This window comes from Colias croceus, chromosome 2 (assembly GCF_905220415.1).
Source record: "Colias croceus chromosome 2, ilColCroc2.1".
In the NCBI taxonomy this organism is placed as follows: Eukaryota; Metazoa; Arthropoda; class Insecta; order Lepidoptera; family Pieridae; genus Colias; species Colias croceus.
Window position 1 is genome coordinate 6,475,394 of NC_059538.1, and position 23,607 is coordinate 6,499,000.

At 32.4% G+C, this 23,607-nt stretch overlaps 2 protein-coding genes across 2 annotated transcripts; one reads left to right on the forward strand and one right to left on the reverse strand.

Moving 5' to 3' along the window:
• Positions 1–620: 620 nt before the first annotated feature.
• Positions 621–8,551, forward strand: LOC123705667. The gene is made up of 8 exons (XM_045654589.1): positions 621–1,085; positions 1,193–1,342; positions 1,607–4,570; positions 5,108–5,240; positions 5,429–5,516; positions 5,682–5,768; positions 6,277–6,432; positions 6,977–8,551. The coding sequence occupies exons 1-8, from the start codon at positions 819–821 to the stop codon at positions 7,110–7,112; spliced, it is 3,981 nt and encodes a 1,326-aa protein (XP_045510545.1). The 5' UTR covers positions 621–818; the 3' UTR covers positions 7,113–8,551.
• On the reverse strand, positions 8,530–18,908 carry LOC123705674 (glutamine-rich protein 2-like). The gene is made up of 22 exons (XM_045654627.1): positions 18,882–18,908; positions 18,580–18,641; positions 17,570–17,740; positions 17,432–17,465; positions 17,296–17,340; positions 16,677–16,706; positions 16,198–16,393; positions 15,928–16,098; positions 15,392–15,555; positions 15,036–15,083; positions 14,581–14,720; positions 14,283–14,391; positions 13,822–13,934; positions 13,491–13,676; positions 13,106–13,293; positions 10,990–11,114; positions 10,669–10,777; positions 9,891–10,050; positions 9,466–9,508; positions 9,220–9,308; positions 9,017–9,038; positions 8,530–8,741 (listed from the first exon to the last, which is right to left on the reverse strand). The coding sequence occupies exons 1-22, from the start codon at positions 18,886–18,888 to the stop codon at positions 8,722–8,724; spliced, it is 2,232 nt and encodes a 743-aa protein (XP_045510583.1). The 5' UTR covers positions 18,889–18,908; the 3' UTR covers positions 8,530–8,721.
• Positions 18,909–23,607: the final 4,699 nt, after the last annotated feature.

The following is a 23,607-nucleotide window of genomic DNA, read 5'->3' on the forward strand; positions in this document are numbered from 1 at the left end:
AACTACTCCTACTCCTGCATTTTTAAATTCCTGGGTGCTATACCTACTAAAAATGTGACACGACACACGACTGTGGTCACGACAAAGGACTGTTCATTTTGTCTGACCATGGTTAAATACGTTAAATAAAATAAAACATTGTGTGCATGTTCTAGTGTTCACACGTAAGAAGTGAAACTCACAGAGCAAGTAATGTGAAACTTCTTTATGACCTTATTTTTCAGAAAATAATTTACTATATGCAACTTTACAGAAATACGTCAAATTACGCGTGGTAGGGATAAGAAAAAGATGGCGCATAACGGAGAATTGTCACGTGTAACGAAAAAATGTTACACGAAATTTTTTTCAAACCCCGATAAAGAAGTTTCACTTCAATTACTTTCTCTAGATTAAAAAAAAATCTAAATTATTATTACGTACTGTGTTACGTACCATTACGTACCTAAATTTTAAATATATCTTCTTTAGCGTCATGTCCATAGATAATAAATCTCATATCATATCATGACTGCTTGATGACTGCCAATCGCTCTCAGCTATGGCGCCATACATGCTCTGTGGCAACTGGCATGGCAATAATGGCATTTATAGTATGGCCACTTTATGGCTGGCACGAAGCGAAGCTTGATTCTGAATACCTACTTTCTACAAAAGTGGTTTGAAATAAATTTGTTATTTATTATTGTACAATTGTGAAGATTGTTCAAAAAACTTTTAAGTCTCATATTATTTCGAATAGTTATTTTGAATCACATCAACACATGAATGCAGTCTAAAATTATTGTTTTAAATGGAGGTTTTTCTGCAATAACAAAATGAACGACGGTGATTGGATTTGCAGCGATCCGAATTGTGGAAATATAAACTTTTCTCGACGAGTATCTTGTTATCGTTGTAATAAAGAGCGCCCTAATGGAGCAAAGCCTTCTAAAAGGAAACTTGGAACAGAAATAGGAAAATCAGCTGCAGAGAAATCTCGCGGTTTATTTAATGCCGATGATTGGCAATGTAATAAATGTGCAAATGTCAACTGGGCCCGGCGCCCAACTTGTAATGTTTGTAATGCACCGAAATTTGGTGAAGTACGTAAAATTTATTGTTAAAAATAAACGAAAGTTATTTATGTATAATTATGTTTTTAGAATATTGATTTGAATTTTTAGGTTTATTTAATATAATTACTTTTTAGGTTGAAGCGCGAACAGGGTATGGTGGTGGTTACAATGAGCGTGGAGTTGTAGAATACCGTAAGAGGGAAGCATCTTCTGACGACGAATATGATGAATTCGGAAGAAAGAAACGCAAGCGTAGAAGCGACATTGCCGACTTTGCTGACACTGTATGTATATATTTTCCAATTTCATTCTTAAAAAGCATGCAATTTTCCAAACTTTCAAGATTTAATTAGTATAGTATTAAACTTAATAACTTAGTGGTAGACTGCTGTTCATCATTAACTTGTTAGACTTGCAACATTTTAATATTACTGCAGATAAAGGATATACCTATGACGCTAAGAAGACTTGATGTTTTTACATAGCGTTATGAAATAAATTTTGAAGCACATCATTATTAAAGTGGAGATAATTTTTCCTGCCTTCAGGTTGGCATCACTGAAGGACCTGTATTCAAAAGTTTGCCACCGACAAAGCAGATCAAGGAGCCAATTTTGCCAGTACCCCCTGTCGTTAAAACACAGAAGACTAATAAAGTTAATGAACCTAAAAGTAGCAGTCTGAGTGATGGTTCCGTCTGTGAAGTGTCTGTGGTTCCCAGGTTGTCAATTCAAAAAAATGCACGAAGTTACAGTTATAATAAACAGAATATAACACATCCATTACCCAAATCTAAGGGATTTCAAAGAAAACATTATTCAAGTATAAGCGATAGGGACCAGTCAGGATCGTCAAGCCATGAGGGCAATGCCATTATGGAAAACAGAGTTTCATCAACAAACAATGATATTGTATATAAATTCTCAGGTCCCACACCCTCTGAAGCATTTGAAGTAACTTACACTATTGAGCAACGAGTGGTAGCTGCTGCTCTTGCTATTGTTCATAATAACTGTAAGATTACAAGTACTAAATTCGAGAGCAAGTTTGATAAACCTGCCCCAGATTTTAAGACAATCTTTTGTTGGAGGCAAAGACTTATGAGAACAGGTTGTCTTGTTGACAACCATACTGATAAAAGAAAAGAATCCATACAAAGGCCATTGTATGATCATAAAAACCAAGAAAATAAAAAACAAAAAGCAGTTTCCTATAAGTTACCTAACCCTGATGAAATTTATATATCTTCAGAAAGTGAGCATGAAGAACCTCCTTACCGTGAAACAAGTAATAAGGCAGTGCCCTTTTTACATAACAGGAGTGTTAGTGCTGAAACATTACTAATTGACAATATGGATACGGTACGAAACAACACTGCTACTGGTTCTGTGAGTACTGTCGATGGAAGAGAAGCAACAAGGAGCCAATCATCTTCAACACATAATCGTACAAGGTCAAGTTCAAGAGATAGTCGGGATTCAAACTATCCTGAATCAGATGTTGAGCTTACTGAACAAAAAGATTCTAATATAAGGCATACTCCAGTTTCTTCAAAAATTAGCAAACACACAGGTAGTGATAGTGATTCAGAGACATTTTCTTATAACAGTGAAGATGTAGACTTTAGGTCGAGAGTTTATGGTGAAACTAAAAAAAATAGGAGACGATTAAAAAGAAATGTAACCTATAAAAATACATATGTACCTGACACTCGTCAACCTTTTCAAGGTTATACTACACAGAAACCAATTGAAAAATCTCCTTTGGCTACTGGTAACATATATACACCTAATTTCCATAATATGAATTTAAAAACCCAAGTAAATAGTTCAGGGGATACAGATGGTCTGTCATCAGAATATGTACCCACAATGATGGCAGCCACAGCTAAAAAACATTACCAGGATTTTAAAAATAATGTAAAGAAAAAAGGGTTCTGGGCAAAAGGTAATGGTTCTTTTGTAAAAAATTCTCCCGCTGTAATATCTACACTGAATTCAGTTGATTATTATGCAAACTATACAACATTGCAACAAAATAACTATGCAACCAACAATGACAAGAATGATGATTTCACAAAAGATGAATTTGATAATATAATTCATGATAAGAACTATGTCTTCTTTGGGGAGCCTTTAGGCTCAACACCCAACTCTCAAAAAGAAATTTCTAATAATTCACGCGTTTTTGATGTAGTCCAATCAGATTGTTTCAACAAAAGCAAAAATATTATGGATATCTTTAGTACTCAAGATGACAATATAGGAAGAAGTCCTGAGCCAGTCAGTGATTTAGATAAGTATGATAGTGTAAGAAAAATGTATGAAAATTCATGGAATGAAGATGATGATGATCTCTATAAAGATTCTGATACAGCAGAATCAAATAATAAGGATATTAATCAACCTGATTCAAATTCAGAATTAAAACAAAACCAAAGCCCTACTTCAAATATGTTGTATAATGAGTCAGAAAATGAATTGACGAATGAGAAAGGACTGAACAAGGAAAACATTGATAAACATTGTGATAAACTATTGGACTTGTTAAAAGATTTACAAAGCAATGATAATATTGCTCGTCCAAAAAGTAAAGAAATATCCAATAATTCTACTAGTCAGATTAATCAAGAGAACCATAATACTTTAGGTTATCATTCAGCACCTTCACTATTCGATATTCCATTGCCTGAGCCAATATCAACGGAAATGTCTACTGAAATACTTAAAATTTCACATGAATCTCCTGAAAGTATCTCAAAAAGCAAAATTAAAATTATAAGTCCATCAAAGAGGGTACAAATATTAGAATCTGTCACAATAAAGCCAAAAGATCCTGATTTTCCAGAAAATTCTCCAAGAAACACTGAAGAATTGAACAAATTTCAGTCTTTTGAAATGAAAAATGATGCAAAAGAAATTAGAAAAACTCTTCAGAATGATGATAAGAACGACAAGACAGAAGACGTCACCAATACAGTTCCGCAACTAGATTTATCTAACATACTTTCTAATATTAATACAGATACACTCTTATTGGCTCTACAAAATTTACAACAGATGTCTCAGCCACAGAATAATCCACCAACAGATATAGTTGAAAAAAACATTTCGGAAGGTGAAAATAATGTAGAGCAATCAACGAATGTTGAAACTATAAATTTGACAAATGATGATTGGGAACTTGAATCAATCCGACATGATAGCATAGAAAGGGAACTGCGGCAATTAGATGGCAACTCTGGTGACACACCTTTTCTAAGTGACATCTTTGATCCAGGCCCTGTTACAATGCCCTTTAATATTGACATAAAATTTAACAACAACAAAAATCCTGATGATAAAAGTAAAACTCAAATACCACTTTTAAATGAAAATGCACCAGTAATAGGCAATTTTAAAAGCTTCGCGCTCCCCAAACCTGTCATCTTAAATAGGCTTAAATTGACAGTTAAACAACCAGATAGAAATAAAAAAAGTGCCGAGGGAAAAAGATCTAAACGCAAGAAAAAGGTTTGTATCTCTAATGAAGTTGTATCCGTTTTTTTTTATATCGATTTTTTTTAACTTTACTGACATTTTTTGTACTTTAAAAAAAAATGTTTTTCGTATTTTATTTATTACTTTTGAATCTTGACTATATTAAGAGCTTATTTTGCGTTTATTTTTCGTTTTTATAGATAAGATCACATAATGTATTTTTTATACTTTTTTATTTATTGCATCTGGTGGAATTCCAAGTAAAAAAGGCGAAGATAGTGTTTATAGAAAACTATCTATTAATAATGAATATAACACAAGAATTTAATTGTGATCATCAAACTATTAAATTGAATTTATTTATGTTTGTAAAAGAAATAAATCATAATTCAATAAATTTAAAGCAAATTGCAAAATCCTTGAAGTGACGTGTTTATTAGTCATATTAGTGATACTATATGAGCCTTTTTTGCTTGATTGCACATTGAATGCATATGCATTGGAAATTATGATTATTAATTTTTGTATTTGGTATTTTTTTTTCTATCAAGGCTTAATTAATTGTTTTAGCCCACAACCTCAGCTTCTCAAGAAGGCAATGCGGTTGAAGAAGACGAAGAGGAAGAATCGGGAGATGAAGCTGATCTATCCAAATATGATTTGTGGGGCAGTGACGACGAAAAAAATAACCAATCCAAAGCTGGTAATTGTTAATACTTGTTAAAGTAATTAAAGGGCTATGTTTTCGCCTATTTAACTTGGTGATTTTAATAATATTGCATTCTGAAGTGCTTTCCTATGCTCCCATATGTGATACTTTTGATGCAGCTGCTTCCCTGCTGCCTTTTTTCCATTATATCTAAATGGTTTTTGTATTTTATATATTGACAGAAAACGACGAAGATGAAAAAAAGTCAGAAAATTCGAAACACTCGGCGGAACCAGTTAATGATAGGAAATCGCCGGTAGAAAGAAGCAGGTAAGACAACAAAATCATTAATAGAACTTAAATAAAAAGAAATAAGTGTTTGCAGATGTTTATATTTTATGTACAACACGAGTTCCTGAGTAAAATAATAGCGTATTTCTTAGTATTTTTAATGACATTTTATTGTGTATTTCTTAATAGTGAAATTTTTTTAAGATCGAGAAGTTCCTCGTCGTCGTCGAGTTCGTCATCCAGCTCAAGTTCTAGTCACAGTTCAACAAATACAGAGACGCCGAAAAATAAGTATGTAAATAAGTGTGGTTTTGGTGCTATCATTTACTAGTTATGCTTCTAAATTCTCAACATAGAGATGTAAATGATAGGTGATCAAATCAATGTGTCTTTTATTGAAATTTCATAATTTACTTGTTGACTCGACGGATCAAGGATCGTTGACGATACAATGATTTTCCTGCGGTGTTTAGTTGTTGTTTTTGAAGTGAAACTTCTTCTTTAGTCGCGTTGAGAGTAAAATTTCAAGGTCGCATCATGGCAATACCGTCACGTCATAGAGTAAGGCGACGATTTTGGTATTTTTGAATCATGCCAAAGAAGTTTCATTTCTGACACGTGTGGCGGCACACACGCTATTTTTTAATTATATTTAAATTATGATATTGCAGACTAATTTATAAATATTTGCTGGACACAAGTTTTAGCTTACCAATTACATATTTCTGCTCACAAATAAACCGATACTTTGCTAACCGTTTAAATAACACCTTTTATTATCATACAATGAAACGTTCAGGTTCGACGACTTCAACCTGAACAGCGAGCGCGAGTCGCCGAACGGTTCGCCGAAGGGCCGCAAGTCGGGCACGCGCTCCCGCTCGCCGCGCTCGCGCTCCTCCAGCGCGCCCGCCAGGCGCAGGTCGCGCGATAGCCGCTCCGCTGGCGAGAATAGGTATGATATAACTTTGTAGTGTTTGAAAGTGGCATAGTGTGTCTGTGTATGTCTTTAATGTGTTTGAATGGTTAACTGTATATGTAATAGCATTTTTGGTGGGGTAAGGCTGGTTATGTTTCTGTATGATGATTTTCAGATATCGGTAAAGTTTAAGTTAAAACTAAATTAAAAACATCTATGTGATATTTTGACTTTTTCGTCTTGTGTCTTGCATGCCGTGTGACGGTTGGCCGCGGAGTAGGGTTACACTGTAAGGCGCTATTCAGAGCAGCCGAGGCCAATAAGGTGGCGCCTATTGTTGTCTATAATGTGAAAAAAGTTTCACTTTTACCGTGGTTTTAATAACCACACCATACTTTTTTATACTTTACATGATACTTACCGTCACTTACGTTTACTACTTCATGCACTTTTTAAATTTGTACAGTGCGTGCATGTGGCGCAATGTTTAATCACACGATATACTTAAACATCCTACTAATATGTATTATAGTACTAGATATAAACTAAGTCTCCAAATCATAAATCGATTATTTTCTAGAACGTCTCGAGACAAGGAATGGTCACGTGACCGCGACAGACGGGATCGGTCTCGCGGAAGCCGGGAAAAGAAGGAGCGTCGGTACAGCCGCGAAGGTTCTGGAAATCATTATGGCGGCCGCGGCAGACATCGTTAATACTTATATACTAATTTTAACGGAAGGACTAAACAAACAACTAAAATCAGCTTAGCGCTAAAACTTCCAAAACCAGATGGAATTTTCCACATCCAGCAAGATATTATCTTCTGACACTTATGATTCAATAGAGCGAGATAGATAACACTGTGCAGCGTGTGATAAGGGCGTATATTGGCGCTAGAGGGGGATAGCTATATTGTTAACGCGAAGAGTATGCCTAGCTTCGATTTTTTTATACTGAAAGATAAATCACAAATACGTCATGTTCTGTGTAATAACATGAAGTCATGGAAAGGTATTTCTGGTAAAAAAAATATAGTAGATTGTCTTTTACTTATGGGCTTTCTTAAATAATGGACTCGAAAGAAGTGGTTTACGCGATGCCACGTTTGTGTCAAAACATCAACGGTTATTTTATACTATAACATTCTTATTCACCCGAATACGATATAAAAAATTAATACTAAGAATAAAAATATCTTACAAAACACAGAGATTCTAAAAATATATATTCTGAAATCTGTCGCTTTTTGCCACGTTTTTTTTCCACATAATATTAAAGTAGATAAAGTTAAATTTAATAACTCAAAATGATTTAACAAGTAAATTTTTTCTAGTGCAAATTTAAACAACATTAGTGTATAGCTAATATATATGCATACAATATGAAAAATATGTATGTACTTAGTTATATCTTAAAAAATCATCTTTTTCTAGTGAATGAATATAATTTTATTTTTCACAGTAATAATAATTTATTATAAGAGCAGGGAATTTAATGGTTGAAACTTGGAAGATCTTGTACAGTATTTAATCGGAAAGATATTGTCCCCTAGTTGTTGCTAGATCGTATAAGTTTAGTGGGCTAAGATAGGGGACAAGTTATTAGGGAAATAACCGCGTGGTTAAATTCAATGAAAAAAAAAAGTTTTTGTGCACAATTTTCAAATAAAGGAAATTTATCGTCGTAGCATTGAAATAAGTTCATAAATTTTCCCCTTATTTTAGCTTATTTTGTCCTCAGTCTTAGCCATTTTAGTAATATACTATTAATATGTTTGTATTGTTTATTGATATGTATATAACTCTGAATATTGTAGAACTAAGTTGGTAAAACTATAGGAATTTGAGTTTATATTTTTTACATGCTTCTATTATTATTAGAGCTTAGTTATATGCTTTCAGTCCCTCGCACTATTATTTTTATAATGCTAACATGTGATTTATGCTCCTTATATAATGTAAATATATAATAGGTTTAGTTTTAAGTAATTTCAATGTATTTGTTTTACATACATGTATACTTGCATACATACATACAGGTATACTTGCAAAAAGACGATTGTGTTATTTTCTGTTCCGAACATTACCATCTAATAGGTTTTAAGTTGAAAATGTATGGTAATTGATTTACCAATAAATCAAAATAAACCAGACGTTGTTTTTTTATTTATTTTTACAATTAATATATGGAGAACATTTTAACGAGAATATAGAAAATGGCATTAATAATATATTTCAAAATATATTGAATTCATCTAGAAGCTAGTATATTTAATTATCTAAAATCTATAAGAATATGTAACAACACGTCGCATAAGCAAATTCAGCCCTTCGTTGATCGATCTGAAATAAAAAAAGGATTATTACATACTTATATTTTTTCTAATTATTGAAATTGATTTCTGTATTTTATTATCAAAATGAAATTATTTTGCGGAACCGGAGTCTCAGAAGGAAACAGAATATTTTTTAAAGCTGTCCTTTCTGTTCATCTCTCTATTTATTTGACTATCTATTATAATAAAACATATGCTACTTTAAATAACGATAAAAATCTAGACTAAGAAAAGAGAGTATTTAAGAAGAAATTCTTAAGTAATAAAAATTCATAATCTTACCTGCTTCGAGGCAGCGGCATTCCTGTAAGAATGTAATATTTTTACAAAGTTGCTTAACAAAATATAAAAGAAAATAATGACATATTTTATGTCGCGAATAAAATTAGATTTGAAAAGTCACCGCATTGGAAGGTGTAAAGACCAATATTACTTTTAGAAATTTAATCGTATGAAATGGCAATGGATAAGACATAATGACGTACTGGGTTAATGAGTACTGGTTTCGGAGGAGGCTTTGCTGGCATATCAGTTTTCTTAAATCGTGGTGTGCAAGTTGCATCGACAGCGCCACCTTAGAAAAATAAAGTTAATATTTTACATTGAGTTATTTTATTTTATTATAAAATTGTAGATACGTTGCATACAACGTATCTAATAAGATAAATCTAATAAGATAAATTGCAATATGGATACTAAATTTGTAAGGTTATTTCGGTGATCATAATTACCTGGACCGACGTTGGCACCTTCGACTGGACTGACTTTGTACATCTGTAAATTGGAGAATAGGATCATTTTAGCGCCATATTGTGACGTCATTGTTGTTAACTCAAACACTAATAAGTTAATCAATAATGTTTGTACTTAAATTAGAGTTTAGAGTCGTAACTAAATGAAATGAATCAGTAATTATCTAAATACAAAAAAGTATTTCTAAGTAAATCGCATTTTATTATACATAGTATGTATAAGTAGTAAAGACTTACGAGGTACTTATTTAAATTATTCAAAATATAAAAGGGTCTCCATCCGTAGATAATCTACGATATTGTTGATGAGTTGCGATATATTATTTATTTTTTATTTTATAATGAACCTTTACCGACAATACATATTTAATATTCCACAATTAACAATATTAATAAAAACGCACCCTCCCATCGTCACCGGCCGCCAAACCAGAGGACAGGGGCACCACATCCGGTCCCCATTGTTTCATGAAGTGGCCCAGGCGAGCCACTCGCTGCGCCGCCGTCGTAGTGGTGTGGGAACCGCCGCAGTAGCGGTTGCACAGGTGCTTGTCTGTTACCGATCTGAGCAACAGTACACAATATTATAGCACATTTGACGGAAGAAATAGAGGCGATATTATGACTGAGCTTGTTTTGAGAATGAATTGAAATGCATAATATTGAAATAAGTTTTACAATTTTGTTTCATCCCCGAGTATAAAATTGTAAATTTTCGATGTCTTCTATATTATGAAGAAGCAAATTGTTAAGCCATGTTCAGACAATTTATCAGCTAATTTACTACAGCTACTGATTGAGAGCAGGCTCACTGTGGTCTGTGAACCAGTGTCAACGTGACAATAAACGCTATTTTTTGTCGTATCTACTGTCTACGTATAGCGTAATTACGTGCAGTCGGTTAGATGTCTGGCTACGATAAAGTGTACATGTATGAAAATATTTGTAACGACAAAAAGCGTAACGCTCGCTCACTTTTGGCAGCTGGCAGTCGGCCTGCACATAGCCTTATTTACTGTTTGCATACGGCCAAATCGAGACTATTTAAGTAGGTAGGTACTTACTACGTTGAAACATAAGTATTATCTAATAAGTAGGTACTATGTTGTCAGTCCATAGTTATATCTTTATGATTCGAGAAGAGAAACGGCTATATAATATCAACAATGACTTCAATCTTACTTTGGCTTAGGTGGCGGTTGTTTCGTCTGTCCCATTTGTTTCTCTATGTTTTCCCAATCTCGCATATTCCTTTGTGGCACATTGGTTGCTTGTGTCTTCCTGATTGCATCTTTGTTTGGAAAAGAAAACGATAGGAAACCATTATCTTAGGTACCTATTTCATCTTTGCTTTCTTTTCATTCCAAAATTCTTATAGAATGTGTGCCTAATAATTCTTCTACTCATAACACTAGATAGGATAACTTATAAGAAAAGAAGTGCATAACAAAAATTTTACTGAAATTTAATAGGTATTTAATTTAACAGACATAAGATATCTACCCAGTTCATAGCTGAGGTATGGTTTCATAGACAAATTTGCTGGCATTGGTCTGCTGACCGGTACATTGGACGCCGCTTCCATGGGCATCACAGCACGTGCATCGCATGATATGCAGTTGACATCCCTATATCCAAAACACGCTATGACTATCGTCTACTATGACTAGTACCTTTTTTTAAGTTGGGAAATCTTGCATAAATACATAGTCATAGTACCTACTACTTTAACTTCTACGATATGCTGTTTAATAGTTCAGGATACATCGCCCATTTTTGCAAGTGACTACTATCAAGCTAATTTTCCGTTTGTAGCTTTATTTTGATGAGACGCCCAATAATTTCGTGTACGAAAGTCTCGATTGTGGTAGCTAACAGAGATAGGTAACAAGGATAAAAATTTTTGATTTGATGGTTCTCAAATATTTATTACTAACTGAATGAATTTTTTTTTGTTCAATCTCAAGATAATTACCTAAATTATTCGAAAAAATATTTGTCCTACAAAATCTATGGTTTGTTCAAAGAGTCCCCCTTTCCAAAGTGTATCGATAACGAGGTCATCACAAATGATTACTAACAAGCTGATTTTTTTGTTTTCACTTAGTTAATGTCTCAGACCAATAAAAAAGTATAGACGGAACATTGCGCTCCTACAAGTGAGGCACGTAATATGAAGACGATTCGGAAATATGAAGACGGCTGTGCGGTAGTCTGCAGCGAGTAAGCGAGCGCGCATGACGTAGTAAACAATACCTAATAATTGCGAAATTATGCCGTCCTGTGTTGTAAAGTGTTGCAAAAACAATTCCTGTTTTAAAAATAAAGCTTCTGGGATAACTTTTCACAAGTAAGTAACCTATTTGCTGTATATTTTAAACAAAATCGTAAAAATACTAGACATACTTTCTCGGAACACGCCATTATGTCAGTGTTGCAAGTTAAAAACATTATTTTTTTCCCAAAAGTAAGGGAAATCGTAATTTTTTACGAATACTAAGTACTTTACAAAGTAAGCAAAATTACTACATTAAATTTACTATTGCATAATTACTTAGTTTTGGTATACATTAGGTATGTTATTATGTATTGTTGTTATATATGTGTTTGAAATGGTATTTCTTAGATTCCCAGCTGAAAAAACGTGAAAAGAAAACTGGATTAAAACTATACGGGACAACAGAAATGATGTCGAGTGGCTCCCTTCAAAATTTAGTGTAATTTGTTCTGCACATTTTGAAGAAATTGATATGTACAACACCAAAGGTGGCTGGTGGTGGTGGAAGACAGAAGCTAGAGCATACATGGTTCGCATTATTGTCATTCATTTATCCATTCACGTATAAAATGTTGTGTGTTTTCTTAAATTAGATTTTTTTTTCATAATTGTATTTAAAATGAAAATAAATACCTAACTGTCATTAAAAGAAATTATCTTTCATTTCATACACCCAAGACAAATACATAATAAATTAATAATACACAACAATACTACATACTAATAACACTTTTCACTAAAGTATATCTCTCGCACTTGGGAGTCGCATCGCAACGCTTGCAACATTTTTCTCTAGCACACATGCGCAAATCTACGATGTCTTACACCAAGTTACGCACACAAAGCCGAGACTAGTCCTCACTTATTTCGCCCCGATTGTTTGCGACAGCTCCGTCTATACCTTTTTTATTGGTCTGAGGTTAATGTTTATATAATTCAACAGACATATAATTGTCCTACAAATTGCGTAATAAATATTTGAGAACCATCAAATCAAAAATTTTTATCCTTGTTATCTCTGTTAGCTACCACAAATGAGAGTTTCGTACACGAAATTATTCGGTGTCTCATCAAAATAAAGCTACAAACGGAAAATCAGCTTGATAGTAGTCACTTGCAAAAATAGGCGATGTATCCTGAACTATAATGGAATCTAAACAATGATTGAACACGGAAAAGCCCTTTAGCAAAGTAAGTTCAAACATAACCATTATTGCTTGCGAAACATTCTATATAATAGCAGGGGTCTTTTCCTTCACTTTATTAAAATATTACCTACCTGGAATAATAACTTGAAGTGTAAAATACAAATAATATTTGAATACCCATCTTATTTCTCACCTCAATAACTTTTTCTTGGTGCCGGCAGCTTCGACCTCTCGTCGTAGAGCGGCCATCTCTTTAAGATTCTCTTGCAGTTGTCTTAATTTATTGTTGAAGAATTCTTTGACTGGTGATAGCTCCATCTTGTCAAGCTTCATCTCAATCTCTCGTTGTATGTCATCCAGAGCTTGTTGCCATAATGACTCCTTGAAAATACATGAACATAATGTTATTATGTACGAAATAATTGTTTAGATGTAGAAAATATGAATAATATTCATTTCATTCAAATAAATTATCCAGAAATATTTTTGTTTTGAAATCCTAAAATATTTAATAACCAAAAAAGGTAATGTTATCTTTTCATAATTTTTAACTAGATACTTAGATAAATATTGCTTACTTGCAAAGTAAGTTTTCCAAGAGCATGTTCGAGTCCCCGAGATAAGTCATCACAGGCCATTTCGAACTGGTCGTGGGAGACTTTGCGTGCGAGCATACGCAAGTCTGCCTTCTCAGCCATCGCCTCCACCATATCTTCACGATCCAGTTTGATCGTTTTAAGTAGCTCAATTTGTTCTAATAAAGCCTGGAATTCGACTTATTCGTTTCAATACGATAACATTGAGCATACCTAGATAAAAACATGGTAATTTGTCTACAATTTTATTGGCATATGCTACGCAACAAAACATCAATATCGTAAGTGTAAAATAGGTATTTCTAAAACATACGTTCATGTTGTAGAGTCGGTCTTCCTTTTCTGCAGCTAGTTGCAATGCTGTTTCGTGTACGAGTTTAAGTTGATTTTGCATGTCTTGTACAGTTTGGAAGAGTGTCATGAGTCCTGTTTGGGAAAATAGCCGATTTTGTATATTAGGTACCTATATTGTGCATTCGAAGAATTCCGGATGTCGGATGAATCGGAAAATTGTGAATACCACTTCAGACCATCGTTTTATTGTGAGTATCGTGAAGGCATCGCATGAAAATAAACGGGTTTGATAACAATTTTATTCATATTTGTTTAATCAATCAATTATAGTTACGTATTAATTTAAAGTTATTGCATTTATCCCGTCATCCGGAATTACCCTAATGCACCTTACAGTACTATTTCTAGCGTTAGAAATGTTTATTTTCGTAATCAGTAAGAATATTCTTATTTTATTTAGGTATAAGAAACACGTCTTACCCTGAATATCCTTGAACATGTCGGGGGATAGCGCGTTAGCGTTTTGACTTTGCGCTAAAGCTGCTATTTGCCTGGTTAAATATTCGATTTGATCTTGGAAAGAGTTAATCTGTAAATATATCACAATAGTTTCAATAATCAATTAGATATGTTTACAACAGTTTATAAGTTGTAGGTGAATTTATGTTTGAATTATTAGGTATCTGAATAAACAAATACTAGTTTAAAAGCCGATAGATATGGTGTTTCAGTTTTAAAAAATATACGTCACAAAAAATATTGTAGAAAATAAAGGTACCTGGTCTTGTATTATGCCATCCTTCTTTCCAAGGTTGTCACAACATTCCTTAAGCCGTTTTTCTAAATCATTCATTCTTTCCATAAGACCAGCTGTCAACATTGAGAAGGATCTACGAGGTTGTTCAGACATTTTTCGCACTGAAATGAAATTTAATTTTGTTTTATATTGGATTTGCGACACAAAAAATAAATAAATGTATATTAACCCGAAAATTCATTGAAATAGGAAAAACAGATACTACGATTATGTATTAGGTACTATTTAAAATACTGCCCCATAAGCTATTTACATATTTGTAATACAAATTTGAAAAAGACGGATTGCAAAGTTTTTTAAATATCAATATAATACCATTACGTCTATACGTATCTAATCATATATAGACGTAATGGTATTGGTATTGCAGATATTTTAATGTAAAGTACTACTTCTTATAGTTACTAATTACGTACCAGGAGGTTCTGCAGGAGGTATAGGCGGTGGGACAGGAGGAACTGCTTCTGAAAATTGGAATAATATTTTCGTATTTTTGACACTTTCTTTATATCGAATAGGTAGTTATATCATTAATTAAATTAAATTAATTAATATTTTTGACTGACTTTCTCTAATAGCGAATAGTGTATTAGCATTTAGCATATCGAAGTGTAGTTTACTGTGTAAGTGCGTAGGTAATTAAGATTTCGGTTCGGCATTGTTTAAACTTTAATACATACTTAGTAAGTATATCATAAACATAGCTCAAAATTATTAATTTTTATAGCATTTTAATTATTAGAAAATTGTCATAAAGTTTCCATGAAATTACCTAAACCAGCTTGAATTTCAGCCATAGCGGTGTAATAAGCATTAGTCAGGTTATCAAGATCATTCCGTATACGCGTGAGATGTTGCTGTATAGAAGCTAAATCTTCTTTAGATGCAACGTTGTCCACTGGAGGGGCTACTATTGTGGTTATTACTGGTTCAGCTCTGAGGAGATGAACAATTACTTTGTTAAGAATACATTCTAAATTTAAATTAAATCAAATACAGAACAGACATTTTTTTATTTAAAAAACAGAGATGAAAAAAAAAATGTATTACAAAACATAACGACACATTCATGCTAATATTATGAACGAAAATATTTAGCTAATTGGATGAAATTTGAGACACAAATATTATACATGTAATCTAGATTTACACCTAGAATAACAACTTCTAAGGCTGGTTCAATCCTGGCCAAACCTTGAGGATCTTGTCGGATATCAGGTGAAATAGAATTTGTTATTCAAAGTTTCTATATTACTTAGGTACAGCTTAATTTTAAATGAGTACTGGAATTATCAAATTAAAACTTACGGTTTAGACGCCCTACGAGCTGCAATAGCTTCTTGGAGTCCTGCTGTATCAGATATTATGTCCTGCACTAGTGAACTCAGCTTGGCGATGCCTGCCTCCGCCGCTTCCAGGCGCGAAGACACGTTTAGAGATGTCCACATATCGGTTATGGCTTTCAGATTTGTTTGTGATCTCAAAATTTAAAGCAGAATTAATATTTAAACTAGATATATGTACTTAAAACAACAAATTATTCATATTTTACAGGCTATTCGCATAATATCATCTTACCTCACTTCTTCCAGAATTTCTTCATTTTTAGGCATACTACCGTAAACTCGATTTTTCAGATCTTCCACGGTATTTTCAAGCAAGTTGAATTTACTAAGGGTAACGAGTGATAGTTTCTCCGTTGATGTAACTCTAACAGGAGCAGGAGACGGTGCGGTTGGTTGTGGTGATTGAGCCCGGGGAGGACTTCGGTTTACTTAAGTAAATAGATTTAATAGCTTATTATTTTTTAATTTTATTATTGCAGATACGCAGATTGTGTTGTTGAATTGAAAATGAATTCTAACTTGCTTTTAGAGTAGGGATGTTGTTGGCAATATCTACATTTTTTTAATTCATTACGAAAAGAACGGAGAAAGTTATAAAGTGGGACTAATATGTTTTGACAGACATTGTACTAAGTATAATGTGTTACCCGTTTCGGCCTCTTTAGGTAATTCTTTATGTGCAGGATAATATAATAATTTAATAATGCTTACCCGGTGAGTCCGCCCTTTTTACTCGTTCAACTGTAATCAGATTTACCTTGTTAATTAGATTTTGTATAAAATGGTACAAAGGTTTAATTTTATAAATGAGATATACACGTTGCTTTGCATTTGCGTATCGTGACTTTAATATTATCCTATTAATAACATTGTAAAGGTCCATGGAAATCTTTATAGGTTGTGGCTAATAGGTACCTACACATATAAAATAAAATAATTAGCTGCGTGATCACTTTCATTTGTCCCAGATATGTCAGAAATGTGCATCAATATGAGTATTATAACATTAATTATTATACCAGCGCTAAATAGTTGCATTTGACCATAAAAAACAAATCACAAGGAATTTCAGCACATTACTTACAACAAAATATTGCTTCTAGGAGTTTCGAAGAAGTACTAGTATAGTAGGTACCTATTAGGTATATTATAATCGTTGGTAGATGGAAATTGCCGCGTATTTAACATTAATTCCTATGGGTGTCCAACCTATTGGATACGATTTGCATAATAGCGTGAATATAATTGGTCGAAAGTAAAATACCTATGCGTGTGCATCGATGATCAAGAGTTGCCAATTAACTTAAGTATTATGTTGATGAATTCTTACCTACTAATATAGTTTCTTGCTCGTTACTAGAGGGTTGCGATGAAACTGTAAACAACCAAATATTAAGTGTATTAAATGTTTGAAAGCTTTTCAAACATAATATTTGGTTCATTAAGAAGGTTTTACTGTCACTTACCCATTTCTGTCTTTTTAATTGTCCTGTTCTGATCCTGACACATACAAAAAGATTTTATTACAAATAAAGATGATGTATAAAAAATCGGAACTAAGATTATCGGATTAAATGACTACTAGAAAGGTTTATTTAATATACCTGATCAGTATCAACGACAAATTCGCTGACAGCTATGGTCTGAGAGTTTTCTCTGCCGAGGGGCAGGGCGGCTACACTGCCTCGTAATTCTACATTCTTGCCAAGTACACGCAATTGTTGGGCAAGGCAATGTAATACTGTTTGAAGCATGCAGAAATCGACCACACCAACCTGAAGGAGTTGATATAACAACCATATTGTTAATGTTTTGTTAATGAATTGGTATTTGTTTTAGATAATAAGATTGATAGGACAAATTGAATTATTATAGTCGAGCCAATTTAATAGGCAACATTTGACATCTATCAATTTTATCTTCGAAGAGAGGTAACCTGCTTAAAAACATCGATTAAAGTGTATTAATCGATACGGATTTGAAACATTTGTCAATCGAATTTATTAATTTATGATGATTTTTATTCACAAGTAATCAATGCATTCTATTCTAGATGTCAGATTTCGATTTTTAAAGTAACGTCTCTAGTATTTAAAAAGAAAAAAGGTTTATTGACACAAAATTGTAGCGACGTCAGTTCTTCAATTCAGAAATTGTTTATTATGTTTAGGATGGTCTATCGGTAAAATGAAATCTTAAAATTACTTGTATCGGTCATTATTATTATAAATATGTAATCGTAATTGAAAAAAGTTAAGCAAATGTGCAGTTCTAACAAAACGAAATATCATGTTATTCTATGTCGTCGTTACTAAGTTACGTTGTTGAATTTTGTTGAACTGTCAAATGTTGCCTATTAAAATGGCTCTACTATAATTGGTTATTTTATCTTATGAGATTTACGAATCTTATGCTAATAGTAACTTTCCTTCGACAGATTGAAACGGTAATGTAGACAGTAGATATCATTCAAGTCGAGAATAAGCAGATAACAATATATAAAGCCGATTTCCTGAAGAATATGCTAAGCTGATCAGTACCGTACAGCGTAAGCAGTTTTTTTCCAGTGTCATGAATGCTATGTGTAATAAAAGCAGAATATAATTGCTTTTACCTCAGGCGTACCGATGGCCAAATCAATCATTTCACTGATATTCAAAAGGACGGCTGTTTCGTCTGCAAAATAATCATTAGGTACCTATTTGCACGATTAACGAATTTTTTATTCAGATCTCAGGAGCATTAAAATTTTTTTAATACTTAGTAGTTAGTACCTAGGTACTTACTTATATTTTATAGCTAACAAAAAAAGTAGATAAGTTATTTACCTTCTTGTTCGAATTAACTTTTTATAATTATTATGAACTAGGTACCTTCCTAATTCCTAATAGATAATAAAAAATATATACTCCTTACCTGCCATATTGATAGTTTCGATGTATATTTTTCAAAACACGATCCCGTATAAGTTTAAAAACGAAAATAAATCAAAAATAATGAACAAATCTTTTACAAAATATTGTTAAACATTTTGACAATTCAAATAAGTACTACCTTATTGACATTTGAATTTCATTTTCATGTCTACAGAACGAGTTGTTATTGTAGGTGTTGTTTGTTTGCATATTTTCTCAAAAAAAAAAAAAAATATTGAAATATAATTTAAATTGCGGTGTTATAAAGCTTATTTTATGTAAGAACGTTGGTATCTACTGAATACCAATAAGAAAATTAATGTCAAGATTTAAAAGAGAAACGATTCTTTCCATCTGCTCCATATTGTAAGTGGTTTGGATAGGGGAGAAAGCTGTGGGAGAATGTATTTATAAAAATGCAAAACAGCACAGCCCTTATGTTGCATCCACGCCGAATACTAAAATGGAAAATTCTTACCTACTGTGAAAAAATATGAACGATAAATTATATCTGCAATTTATATATGTAATAGATGATGTGTACCTGAGGACTGCACTAGTATTTTTTTTTAATTTAGGGGTGTATTCATAGAAATCTAAATAACAAGGCACATAGAAGTGCTATAATGTCATAATTAGTATGAAAACCACATGGGTGTATTTAAAAAGGAAAAATCGAAAAGGTTAGCTTTCTTACGACAAATGTAGCTTTTGTATGTAACTTCAATCAATCTTGCAGACATACAAAACTTGTATTGTAAAAAATATAGACTATAAATAGGTAGTTAACTAAAATTAATTTAAAATGAAAATTTTTATCCATTAAAATAAAGGTAAGTTTAGCCCACCCATAAACCTGAGCTAAACCGAAGTAATTCAAGTCCTAGTTAAATCGAAAGGTTTGCTATTACTTAGTAAAGAAGCAATAAAAAACGCGCAGAGTTTTCCACCTTCCTTCTTTAGCTTAAGATCCAAAATAAACTATGTTGCTGACGGTACGTTTATTAAGACCGTGGAGCGTGTTTCTATGTACCGAATACAAAACGAAAAAGTCCGTACGGTAGACAGATGAACCGTGCGGTCGCGTTGGCTGTTTTTATTTTGTACTCTGTACACAAAAGCAGGAAGTGAATTGCATGAATAAATGAAATATATTTTTGTTTGCGGTTTCATTTACGAAATTAAGCCAGGATTCGTAAATGGATCGCTTATATTATTATAGGAAACGAGCGTGCTAATAACCATTTGTATATGTTTCAGTACTGACCTTTCCAACTTCGTAATTCGTATATAATAAAGACATTCGCCTGCAGACATACTTTTTAATCATTAATATTTACCAACCCCATTAATATCCAATATACCTACCTAAAAATTTCCTTGCAGATAGAGCTTTAATTTTAATTAAATTTTAATATTATAATTATTACTGAGTGTTCATAGCCCAGTAAATTCCTTTTACAATATCAAAGGGTTTATTCAGTTCAAGTCTGAGGTTTGTTTAAAGTGCTGGTATAGTGGTTACCCACAAGGTCATCAGCACATCACGTCTTAACTACTGTTATGTTGACAGATATCATTATATCATATATCATAATCACGTATAAGTACTGCTCATTAGGTTTCCGAGAAACTATATAATACAATAATGTTCACGTCTTTATTTTCACAGTTCACGTTTTTCGAATCATATTACAAAAAGCTAAATACACCTCAGATGCTAGATGGTGTGGAGGAAATTTTTATGGCATAATAGGTATGTTTGTTATATTGAGAATTACTGCCGGTAATCGATATTTTTTTTTATATGAAAATCCATGTGGAACACATCCCTCTATCGCATCCCATGAGAAACATTGTGCAGTCAGGTAAATTGTAATAAATTATAAAAATAAAATTTGTAAGATTTTGTGTTTAATTAAAAGTATAGGTAACTACTTAATTAACTTTATAAAAAGTCCTTGAATTTATTTTCGAAACCAGATTTCATAATCAGTTAAAGTACCTAAAGGAGTTATTGGTTACGTAATCCAACCTTTTCTTGCTTTTCATCAGGTTGCCTTTTGGTTGCGATTTTCGTAGAACTTATAATCAATAACTTTACCTTTTAGATTGCGGAATAATATAAATATAGGTATTGTAATCCCTTTTAATTAAAAAGAACTACATAGATATAATAGCCACTTCACCCGTGTTGTCTCGTAAAATAATATTGCGTAGGAACACTATTTATTTTACTAAAAACCTAATTTGGAACTATCTATTTAACTTTTAAATCTAGACTAATCCAAGGATACCTCATTTATCTTCATATGAATTCCCGAATTTAATTTTTAAGGCCCCGGTTACATTGATCGCCCCTAAAAATATTTTTTTTTTCAAAGAATTATAGATAATTATTACTTTATACAAGCATATTTATAATTTATATGTGTGATCGTAATTACTATTTGCACTATAAAATATGATTTATGTAATTATGATAATAATTCTTTCCATTTTTAATTTTGAATGGCATCCGGTGGTCGGATAGTTTATTTTTCAATAACAAAAAAAAAAAAAAACTGAAAAACATTTTCTTTCGTCTACTTTTTTGCAATTTCTATGCAGTGTCTGCGTCGGTATAATATTTTTGTTTTATTATCAATGCTACATCTAAATTCTTCGTCATAAACATAATATATACTTAGATAGTGCGAAAGATAGTGATTACTCATGTTATACTTTAAACATAATTACATCATTGTTCGAGGAAAATATTGAGGTTGTGTTGCATTACGCAGCTTAGAATTTAATAGGATTTAAAGTTGTCGCTCGTAACAATGCGGTTTGAAACTCCGAATTTATTTTAGGCTTTTGAAAGTGCTTTGTCATGTCCTATCTAGTTTTATCCTGGGTATATAAGGATAAAAACCTTATGTGTAACGTGCAGAGATTTGAGTATTCCACCGTGGTTTTTCGGGATGAAGGAACTTTAACATCTGGCAAGGCGAGGCATAGCAAGATCGAATACTAGGCAATACGGCTTCTTGTTTATTCTGCTTCATGCTTGTGATTTTAGATAATATAGAAATAGACAAAAAACAAAGTTTTATAATATCTACAAAGTTTGGGTTCCAATATGGTATGGTGGTTGACTTTTATCCTTATTTAAGTTATTTAGCTGGAAAAAATTGTGTAGCTATTGGTGTTTTTTATCAACTCAATATAGGGTCATTGCGCTGGTTTTCGTCCAATTATAGGAGTTGCCAACTTTGTGATACGAAATAAATATTTTGGAGCACCCTTCCTTAAACATATAATATTTTTTTTAAGTCCTTATATAGTCTTCTTTATGATAATATTAAGGGAAAATAATTCATTTTGATGTATCTTTTTATTTAAATTATTTTCTGCAAAAGTAGGGTAAATGCTAGTTTTCGTCCAAAAAAACTGGTTTTCGTCCTAGTGTAAGCTAGTTTTCGACCACCGTGTAGAAAAAGGAGGGTAGGTCAACTATTAAGTTAAAAATCAATTACAGGTAAATATATACGTTTATTTAATTAACATTACAATTTTTCACTACCTTACATGTTTAGTTTTACTTGTGGTTTTACTAATAATAATCAATATAACTAGTCAACACTGAGATCTATGTAGCACTTGGCAGTCCTTATAGGCGTTAGTGATGACTGTATAATCATTCGTAATAAAGAAAGGAATGCGTTCCTTACAATTTAAATAAAACAAGTAATAATAACAGGACTAAGAAATAACATCAAAAAACAGAAATATTCATTCTAACAACAAAAATTTTCATTCTAATACTTTCTTTATCAAATGAAACGTACTATACACACACAGCCATAATAATAAGTTTTAGCTACAGAATCTTCAGTGTACGCAGCGTCTTTTTTTTCTAGATTTCTTAGACTCCTTCGAGGCCATCTAAAAACAATAAGATCTTTCTGAGGATACGTTGAGTAAGTATAATAAAAAAATACTGCATTGGCAAAACAGACCTAGAATAAAAGATGATACTCAAGTGAATGATAATCAAGAAAAATACAGTGTATTATGTCTGACCTACCCTCATTTATGCTACGAATAATTGACTCTACTTCACATAAGGAGAATGATACATGACTGAATGAATGACAATATTAGGTACCTACAACACTCTGGCCCTCACCAATTATTTATAAGGAAGATACTGAATAGAAAACTTTTCAATACGTAAAAATAGACGAAAAGTAATGCAAAAGAATAGCTATATTTAATTTTTGTCTACTCCAATACTCATTCATGGACGAAAACTAAAACATTTAAAGCTTAATTTAGTTTTTGTCCACTTCTTTAAATATTTTTTTATTTTGGCAGCACTGACATAGCAGTGGACGGAAACCAAAAAAACTAAACTAATAGCAATAAAGATCACTTCGGGAGAAACTATTCAGTATTTTAAAGGTCCGATAAAGTAAAATGACCCTAACAAATATTCACGTAGCTGTTTGAGTTTCCGTCCACTTGGACGAAAACCAAATATTTTGAGAATTTGGTAACCTAGTATCCGTCCACTTAATATTTCGAAGAGTATTATAAAAAAGTATGATAAACACTTATAATTGCGTTTATTATGCTTAGAAATAAACATACGTACCAAAAACATTACGTAAACTAGCTAAAACAGTGATTTACCTTACCATGAACTTTTCTCGCCGGCAAATTTTTCTCTCGCGCGATGACAT